Source organism: Setaria italica, chromosome VIII (assembly GCF_000263155.2).
Source record: "Setaria italica strain Yugu1 chromosome VIII, Setaria_italica_v2.0, whole genome shotgun sequence".
NCBI classification, from domain to species: Eukaryota; Viridiplantae; Streptophyta; class Magnoliopsida; order Poales; family Poaceae; genus Setaria; species Setaria italica.
This window is the reverse complement of record NC_028457.1, coordinates 36,622,371-36,632,792: the sequence shown is the minus strand read 5'-3', so window position 1 is coordinate 36,632,792 and position 10,422 is coordinate 36,622,371. Positions and strand designations below refer to the sequence as shown.

The 10,422-nt window shown below is 49.8% G+C and overlaps 1 protein-coding gene across 1 annotated transcript; it reads left to right on the top strand.

The window, feature by feature from the left end:
* The first annotated feature begins 4,617 nt into the window (after nucleotides 1-4,617).
* On the top strand, nucleotides 4,618-5,484 carry LOC101772932 (probable CCR4-associated factor 1 homolog 11). The gene has a single exon (XM_004980756.1). The coding sequence runs from the start codon at nucleotides 4,618-4,620 to the stop codon at nucleotides 5,482-5,484; it is 867 nt and encodes a 288-aa protein (XP_004980813.1).
* Nucleotides 5,485-10,422: the final 4,938 nt, after the last annotated feature.

Here is a 10,422-nt window from a genome sequence, read left to right as displayed (position 1 = left end):
CTAATAAAACTTGACTAACCAATTAAAATGCTGACTTGCTATTAAACCATAGCCTATGTTTGAATGGCCTTACACTACACAATCCTCATGCTTGCTGAGTACCAACCATAAGTGTACTCATCCTTGTTAAAACTACTGCTCAGACTTGACTTTGAGGAGGTTCTTCAAGACTTCGAGGAGTTATAGGCGTACGTGTGCCCCCAGTCAACTGTCTGTGGAGTCATCGTCCTCGTTGAAGTTCCGATACTAGAATAAAGACTCTTTTTGTTATTCGTATTAAAGACTATCGATCATATAATTAATATATACTCCTTTTATGTTATAGCACTGCCTTTATTATTTACTGAAGTTGTTGCATGTGTGTAACTTGATCGTGGCGTACATGTGATTCATGCATCTAGTTTTGCCTCTAAAATCGGGTGTGATAGAAGTGGTATCAGAGCTGACCCTCGCGGTTGTGCGTACAGGTCAGTGTGCGGGCATATGGCGCATGGCGCGTGTGGGCTTTGGATGGGACACATGCATGGCATATTGCGCCGGCACTAGACGTATGGTCATGCGCTAATAGGGAACGTTTCTGGACATTTGTCCAAGTGTGGGTGAGTTGGACCGGCGAGGACATCGGGTTCTGGGGAGGGGGGTGTATGTGACATCCGGCCCAACTTTGTATGGCCCAGTAGTGGCCCATAAGCATAGCTGCGCATGTTTAGTACCACATTGCTAGTTGAGCAAGGGTGGAGCCAACTTATAAGCCTTTATCCACCAGCCATAGCACATTCGGGTTAACCCTTTTACATGAAGCGAGGATGAAAGTGTAAGCAGAGTGCTATATGTATGTGCCCACCCCTCGAAAGGGATGGACGGTGCGGCTTTGGAGGACGGGGTGTTACACCGGCCTAGGCAGCGTGGTCACCGGCGGATGGGAGGGGGATCGATGGTGATGGCGCGAGAGTCGGTGTCTTTGCTCGCTAGTGATTCAACGCGGGGCGAATTGGTAGCCAAGTGGGCATCGGGCGTAGAGGCAGCGGGTGCGGAGGCAACAAAGCGATGGCCATGGAGTCAAGGAGGGGGTGGTGAAGAGGCTGCATGTGGGCTCGAGTGACGGCTCTAAGCGAGACCTCGACGAACCTGGTCGTGGTGAGGCGACAGCGGTGGTGGCGAGGAGTGGATGCGTTAGAAGGCGACCAGAGTAGGTGCAGGCCATGCAGCACAGAGCCGCGGTGGTTGGGCGTAGGTGCAGAGGGATGACCTTGTTCGTGCACGAGATTCATCAGCAGATAGTGCGAAGATGGTGTGTCGGCGATTTGGCGTATGGTAGCTAGGGTGTGCATGGAGGTGCCCACCTACGTTTGGAGTCAAGGTTGCGTGGTGATGTAGCGATGTTGATGAGGATATGCTCCGGTGGTGGGGTGGTGTTGCTGTCGACGCTGGTGGTGAGATGGTCTGTGCAGAAACACTGGAGAAATCTTAGCTAGCTAGTTACACCGGCTACGATGACGGCAACACCCTCGTGTGCTGTTCCCCTCCTTGGAGGCATCGTCTTTGTGTTTTCAAATACCCCTTCTCTAGCTGATGTATGATAGGTTCTGCCAAGATGATGGGCCATTGCCTCTAGAAGTTTTGGGTCCGCCGATGTGGTATAGCCGGGATTTGGTGGCGTCAAGACTAAGGTGAAGTTAACGGAGAGGCTCGGTGGCATCAAGTCACTCCTAGTGGCAAAGCCATTGCGGATCTTGGGTGCGGAGTCCAGCGACAGAAGAGGCGAGGCCCTGTTCTCTTTAAGGTGATGTGTCCGAGGAGTGGTGTGCGGTGGTGGATGTGGCGAGGCTCCCATGCGTTCAGTTAGTTTTGGAGGGTCGAGGATACAGTGCAGTGCTTTGGTCGTTTGGTATGTTCGGTGCTGCAGCGGCACTTCGGCGATGGATCTTGCATGGCAGTGACCTTTTTGACGTGGTGCGGCGGCCCTTCTTTTGACTTCTGCTGATGCAGGGTTGTAATTGGGAGATCGACGATTGTGTGGGCATGACCTGAGAACGATGGCAGCATGGTGCCATGGTGGGGGCGTGGTGGCTACATGGCTTGCAGCGGACTGCAGCGGTCACCACTGCATGGCCGTGGCTGGTTCGGCGTGGGACATTGTCAGGAATGATGGTGCTTACAGTGAACACGACTTATCGGCATATCTCCCACGTTTTAGCGGTGCAGCGATGTGTTTGTGGGCGGTGCTTTTGGGACCTGTGGAGTGGCGCTTGGGGTGTTGCACAACGCGGATTGAGGTCCCAGTTGAACCAGTCTGTTCTTGGTTGTTGTTGTAAAAGTAGTTGTTCCTTGTATTGTCCAGTCTGGGTTAACTTCTACTTTTAAATTTAATCGGTAGCTCTAGCCTCGTTTAAAAAAATTAACAAGTTTTCAACGGATCTAGAAGCTTACCGTTTCAGGTTAATATGGCTGTTGAATTTATTCAAGCAATGCAATTCAAAATTTAGAATTTTATTAGTAGCACTAGTATAATATAATTGAGCAGTATCTATGTAGATTGAAGTTTGCAAACTGAACATGATAAACAGTTCTGCATATCAATTGGATCGTGCTAGAAGAACATCTTGTTGGCAGACTTGTTCATCACCCACCCCTTGATCTCCTCCATCAGGTCTGTCTGGATCGCCAGCGGCCCCCGCGCGAACTCGCAGCACACCTCACCAACAACCGGTGCGTTGCGGAGCAAGAACTTGGCGAGCATCCTCTGCGCATGCGCCATGGCCCCCTGGTAGTGCACCAAGTTGATCTCCCTCAGGCAGGGGATCTCAGCGTCCGGCACGGCGAGCGTCGCGTGCCGGTCATACCTGAGCTGGTGCGCGGCGTGGATGTCCATGTCCTCCTCGTCGGAGTACCTGCTGCTGTAGGAGCCGTTCTCCACTGGGTGAGACCCTGCCAGGAAGAACAGGGACAGCGTCCCAGCCTCGGGGTCCGCTCTAGGATCCTGGTCACGGCAGCGATCGATGGCGGCGGCGGCGTCGTCTTCCGGCAGCATTCCGGTCAGCTCGAGGTTTCGCAGCTCCGGGAAGGTGAGGAACCTGAGCCCATAGGGATATAAGACTCCGTGGTCGAAGACGCCGCGGCCGAGGAGGCGGGTGGACGTGAGATGCAGGCGCTCCACTCGGGCGTACAGCAGGAGGAAGGTGAACTCCGGCGGCTCGGCGGGCTCCACGCCGCAGAAGTCGAGCGTGCACAGCGAGATCTCGCTTGGCTGCGGCATGTTCAGCAGCGAGGGCCCCGGGACGCCGCCGCGGTACTCGAAGGCCCGCAGCTCCGACGAGTCGCCGACGAAGACGTCGGCGAGCTCGTGGCAGCACCGCAGCGCGAGTCTGCGGAGGCGCGCGTCGGGGACGAGGATCCGTTCCAGGTCGCGGCAGGCCTCGAGCTTCAGGTCGGCGAGGCGCGGGCACGCGTCGACCAGATCCTGGACGGCGTCGCGCCGGCCGGTGACCCGCGTCAGGTGCAGCGTGGCGAGGGACGGCAGGGCGGCGGTGGTGGGAGGCACGTCGAGCCAGCATCCGCCGAGCCGGAGGCTGCGCAGCGCGGCGCAGGAGAAGAGGCTTCTCGGCGTGACGTACTCGGTTGGCCCCGGATAGGGCTCCCTGGCGGCTGGCGGCGATGCCTCCATGTAATAATCTTCTATCGGCGAGGGCGGCGGCGGCTCTGTGTCCATCGTTTGGTCTCCGCCGCCGACGTTGCCTTCCGCGGCGTCGAGGCCGGGAGGGAGCAGCGTGTACGCTCGTTGGCAGACGGGCTCGCCGTCGAGCAAACTTTGAATAACGAGTCCCCGCAAAAAAACAAAACAGAGAGAGAGAGAGTAACGAGTGGCACGTAACATCATATTTCTTAACAAAATTTCACCAAGTAATTTGCGATAATCGACGATAAATCTGATCATCCGATCATCATCAGCAATAAAATATCAATAAATCTTGATAATCCCGTTTATTGGTGATAAAGGACCGCTAATCCTTTTTTTATCACCTCAAATTTCAATTTCCACTGTACGTAAAGTAAAGTTGTTTAGTGGTCCGTCAACTTACAATTATAATATTTTCCAATATTTTAAATAGCCGACTGTAGCCTCCACTATAGCCGGATGTAGCCTCAGGAAGCTTGACGCTAAGATAGATAGCTTTTAGCGCTAAGCGAAAATTTCCCGCAATATTCCGCTGTAGCCTTTTTAGCTGCTGCACACACTCATTCCTATGTTTTTATGTGCAATTTCTTATGTTAGGCGATGATCCCTCTGCGCTTCAGTCTTCACAAAGCCATCTGTAACAGATGATCTGTTGTCCACTTCGGAGTCGGTTAACAGTTCCTAGCACCGAAAAATAGATGCTTCCGGAATCCGCCGCCGCATGGCCGCAGGCCTCGCCGGACTCCCTTCTATATAAGCCAGCCACCGCCTACCATATCAAAGCATCCTTGCCAGCAGCAAGCAACACGAAGAAAGCAACCTCCTCTCCCGTCGATCCATCGTCGTCGGCAAGAAGCGAGCTTCTTTCGTCGCCCCGCCGATCCCCAGCCATGTTCCTCCCGAACTGGTACTGCGGCGGGTTCGTCGCCGGCGTCCACGCCATGGTTGCGGCCCCCGCCGCGCCGGGCCTCGCGGTCACGTCCGTCACCGCCGAGAACTTCGAAGCGGAGCTCGACGCCATCGCCGCCCTGCTGCAGAGGTACCCCATCGTCGTCATCGACACCGAGTACCCGGGCACGGTGCATCGCCCCACCGCTGGGCGGCGCGAGTGCGACGTCACCCCGGGCGAGCGCTACGCCCTCGTCAAGGCCAACGTCGACGAGCTCCCCGCCGTGCAGCTCGGGATCACGCTCTGCGACGCGGACGGGAACATCCCCGTCGTCGCAGCCGGCGCCGACGGCCGCGCCTGCCAGCGCGCCTGGGAGTTCACCTTCTCCGACTTCGACCCCGTCCGCGGCCGCCATGCCCCGGAGTCCGTGGCGTTCCTGACGTCCCAGGGTGTCGACTTCCCGGCGGCGCGCCTGCGCGGCGTGAGCTCCTCGGCGTTCGCGGCCAGGCTCGCCGCCGTCCTCGCCCAGGCGCGGCTCCGCGGCGGCCTGACGTGGGCGGCGTTCGGCGGCGCCTACGACTTTGCCTACATGATCAAGATGCTCTCCGGCGGGCAGCCGCTGCCGGGGACCTGGCAGGAGTTCATGGCTCGGGCGAGGGACCTCCTCGGCGGCGGGATGTTCGACGCCAAGTACATGGCGGAGCACTCCGGCCGCGCCGACCTGATCGGCGGCGGCCTCCGGCGCGTGGCAGTCCGCCTCGGCGCGCCGCTGCTCTTCCCGGAGCCACCGTGCCTTGCCGGCCCGAAGAGCCACACCGCCTGCCACGTCTACGCGGCGATGAGGAGGCACTTCAGGGACCTATACCGCGGCCATGACTACGGCGCCGTCTTCGACGGACTCATCGACGGCTTCAATTGAGGAGTGTTTGTGTTTGACGCCATTGGCGCCACTGGTTGTAACCAGTTACCTGTACCAGTAGTTAAACTGTATCGGATTGAACAAAATGATGGTAGTAGCAGTTATTACCAAGTACATGGTCGTTGTGGTGTTAACACTCTTGTGTGTGTGTGTGCTGTGGTAGTGCTGTACTTTTCCCCTTTTTTTTTCTCTCGAGCGCGCTTGCGTTTGTGGTCGCCAAGCGTCTCTAGCGTAGTTTTTTTTTCAATTTCCCCTTAAACTATACTATTTATTTCAACTTACCTCATAACGTAATTTGTCATTTTTATATCAGCTCGTGCTGGCCCGTTATCACCACGCAACAGTGCAAAATGAGTAAAAAAAACTGCACAGCCTGCTCGTAATAACCCTAATGGGGCCGACTAATTAGCGCGCACGCCAGAACCTCTTCCAGCCATCGATTCATGACATCCCCCTTCTCTCCTTCCCGAACTTTCTATTTTTAGAAAGTTTTAATTCCCACAACTTTCAATTTTGGCGAAAAGGATGGAATCCTGGTGCAGCCGTGCAGGCCCCAGCGCCCAATTAATCGCCGGCAGGCCGATCGCGCATCTGCAGGCTACGTCTCTGCGATGGAGGATGGACGCCGTATGGATCTATTATTCTATTCGACTATTCGAGTATTCGACAGGTCACGCACGAGACAGGCGATAGATCACAGATGGATATGGATGGAGTCCTGCCATTCTGGTCGATGGCGCCCTGCGGCCCTGGCCCCCTGGCGTCCTATGATCCTGTCCTGCAGACCTGCACCTGCGAGAGGGCATCTGGCCATCTGACGCCTGCCATGCTCTCATAGTGCCATCGACTGATTCACTGATCGACTGACGGGCCATAGGTCTATAGTTAACCAACCAGTTGGTGGGCCCCTCCAATTCGGGGGCCCTGTTCGACCGAACCGGTCGCACACCCTTGTACTCGGCCCTGACCCTACCAACCCTCGACCTCCCCCTGATTAAAGAGCGGCGTGGGTGGTGACCTATATGTTGGCAACAGTGGCGGCGACATGTGGCTGCGACCTGCGGCCGGTGGTGTCTGCGCCTGGCTATACCAGCAGCGACCTGGCTGCTGAATTTCTGAGAAAGACAAAAGAGTCGAAAACCAATAGTTTCTGTCCCAGAAGCGGGAGCAACAAGCAAGCAACTTTCTTCTCTCACTACGGGAAACCTCAAATTTGCCGAGTGTAATTACTTCGCTGAGTGTATTATTGCGGGCACTCGGCGAAGGACCGGTTTGCCGAGTGCAATACTAAAAACACTCGGCAAACATAATACACTCAGCAAAGAGCCTATTTGCCGAGTGCCACCAAACAAACACTCGGCAAACACCCACGGGGCACTCGGCAAAGATGAAGCACTCGGCAAAGTGATGAGCACGTGACTTCCCCGTGCCGCGACGGGCCGGCGCCGTGACGGACGTTAGGCTTTGCCGAGTGTCGACGGGCCGAGTGTCGACGGGCCTTTGCCGAGTATTTTTGAGCTTTCGCCGAGTGCCTCTGGCACTCGGCAAAGATTCTGTTTCCCGTAGTGTCCCGTAGTGTCTTATGTGCTCTCTCTCCTCTGTTCTGCAGCTTCCTTTGCTGCTTTCAAATGTCGGGCAATGAAATCAGACCATTTATTTATTACATAGATAGAACTTTGTGTAATGCCTTAACATGATTCTTTGTGCTGAAATGTTCCTGGTTCCATGCTTAGATGTGCATAATCCACTGACATCTTAATTTTGACATATATTTTTGCTAAACCGCGAAATGCAGCTATCTGAGGATATAGGTGGCTATAGCTTTTGTAGCCTGTGGAAATCAAAGATGCTAAAGGGCATAGCCGGTTATTTAAAACATTGGTCCATATCCATTTCTTCACGCTTCCATAGTAATCCCTTAAAAAAGATATTTTGTTTAATTGAATCGGTGCAGATTGGATTTTTTATATTTCCTTGCGATATAGAATTAAATTATTATTTTAGATGGTTCCCATAAACGCATTTTTTTCACACACTAACGGCCCATAGGCGTAACGAGTTCGCTGGTACATTGGAGTCTAATGCATTGTGCAACACCACATTGGAACCTATGGAGAACTTGCAACTTGCATAGATGTATCTTGTTTTACTGCATTTGCATCTTTACCATAATCAACCATATGCACTTTATTCTTTTTTTTGAAAGAGAATATCCGCTTAAATTATTGTGCATTGGGTCATCGGGTTTGAGAAGTTGTGACCCAATTAAAGTAGCACCTGGAAAGGCCTATCTTCTATCCAATCAATTCTGAGTGTGTGTGTGTGTGTGGGGGGGGGGGGGGGGGGCTGAAAAAAGTTGATATGATGTAATAGTGGAATTCCTCTGCATCGGACGGTCGGACCTTAGGTTTCAGTTCATATGTAGATGTAGGATGCTAGATTTGTGCATGAAAATGCAATGAACGGGGTTGATCTTGTCTTACATCTCTCTCATGCTGCTGAACTTTCCCAAAAAAATTTGATATTGATTAATGCCACATAAATATAAGAATGAATTAATTTACTATATTCTCTCGATTCATTATTCTTGCACTAATTGTTCATGCACTCATTGTATGATCATAATATATTTTATATTCTAATTACATATACAACCATGCTAATTAACATCAACTATTGACACATGAACTCCGCGGCCATTGATTATCGTGTATGTGAATAAAATGTAAACTGATCGATTGAGGGTGTTTGTGTTTGGCGCCATTGGCACCCCTGAGTTGCAACCAGTTAATTACCTATAGCAGTAGTTAAACGGTATCGGATTGAACAAAATGATGGAGATATTTTATTATGATTCAATAAATTCAGAGTTCGTTCGTAATACACAAATAGTCGTTCTGATGCAGTAAGCTCTGTAAGTGTTGAAGCCTGAGTTCACGCAGATGCTCAAGCACCGATACAATCCACGACGACGGCTCATGGGTTGGCATGTCACTACATAGACTGCACACATGTACATGGAATTGCATCAGAACAAGAGCATGCAATAATAAGAACCAAGTGAAGGAAAATAAAATGTGTATGTGTGTATAAGCAGAGGTGTAGGTTTTATGCTTGTTGCAAGATGCACAATGTACGAGCATTGATGGGTAATGTGAAGGAACATGACATAATAACCATAGCCGTGTAGATGGTAGAAATTACCAAGTACATGGTTCTTGTCGTGTTAACGCTCTTCATGAGCGGCTTGAGGGCACTTCTTTTTGTCGTTGCCAAGTGTCTCTAGCATATCCATCATGGAAAAGTTGTCAGTTTTGGAATCCTTTTCTTTCATATGATAATGTTTTGATATCTCGACGTTCTCCTATGATAATGCATGTCTCAATATCGCAATGCTATGGGTATCCTATGGTCAAACAATAATATATAAGTACGTTGTATCCAAATCATGCTCTTTTGTATCTTTATTAGTACACTTCGTGTTTCTGTTTGGTGGGTTCGCTTTAGAAGGGACTCACGATTTGGGTTAGACTGCTTGCAGAAGGAAACATTGTAATCTCTAGCCACCCGTTATCTATTGCCTTCCATTTCTTCTCCGTTCCACGTAAAGCAATCCATCGCTAGAAATATATTATTTTCATTAATTGAATCGGTGTTAGACTACCTTTTTTATTTTTTCGTGAAACATAGAGGTACAATATTTTAGTTGGTTCTTAGAAAAAACAATATTTTCGACCATTACGACCCATAGGCACAATGCGATCATTCTGTTATCAGATGATGAACAATGTCTACTGCATTGTGCAACACCAACTTCACACCTATATATGGGTCACCGCCTTGTGTGTGTAGTGTTTTTTGATTGTGTTCATTGCCAAGCGTCTCTGAAGTTATATATAGAAAAATAACCGCATCCATCGGCAAAAATTGTCACTTTTGGAATCCGTTCTTTCCTATGTCAATGTTTTTAGTATCTCGACGTTCTCCTATGTCAATTTTGTCTTGATATCACAATGCTACATGTATCATGTGGTTGACCCACATACACCATATCCAAATCACGTTCTTTAGTATCTTCAATAGTCTTTGCATTTCTGTCCAATGGGTTAACTTTAGAACGGTCTCACTCTTCGGGTTATGCTTCCCATAGAAGGGAATATTATCCATTTCCATTTCTTCATGCTTCCACGTAAAGTAATCCCTTACAAAAAGATATTATTTTGTTTAGTTGAATCGGTGCAGCTTAGATTCATTTCGTATAATTCCTTGTGATATAGTATTACATTATTATTTTAGATGCACTACGGGAAAGATAAAAATTGCCGAGTGTTTTTCTTTGCCGAGTGTTTTTTTTCGAACACTCGGCAAACAGGCTTTTTGCCGAGTGCCAAGCTAAAAACACTCGGCAAATCGGGACTTTGCCGAGTGTCACAAAAAATACACTCGGCAACCCTCCCTCTTTGCAGAGTGTCAAAAAAACCCTCGGCAAAGAGGGGGGTTTGCCGAGTGTCAAAAAAAATACTCGGCAAAGAGGGGGGTTTGCCGAGTATTTTTTTTGACACTCGGCAAAAAAACATTTTTTTTCCTCTTTTCATCTTGAAATTTTTTCTACTTCCCACATACAACATGTGGTACTCCATGTTAAAATTTGGTATATTTTTGGATTTATTTGCTATATTTATTTAATTAATTGTATTTCAAGGAAATTTTTGGTATAAGTCAAATTTAAACTGCAAGTGATTCAAATTATGGAACAAAATGAGTAGAAAAATGATATTCATGTTATTTGGCTCAATTTGAGACCTGACCCATGAAATGAAAAGAAATTTCGAACATCTTGTTCAGGAAACACGACAATGAACGTGTGGCGGTAGTATTTTTAAATTGTAAAAAAAACAAGCAAAGTCTGAAAATCATGAGATTTGTCATGATGTGATT

Excerpts from the sequence above, each read along its gene's own strand:
- LOC101772932 (XM_004980756.1), top strand. The coding sequence starts at position 4,618 with ATGGTTGCGGCCCCCGCCGCGCCGGGCCTCGCGGTCACGTCCGTCACC.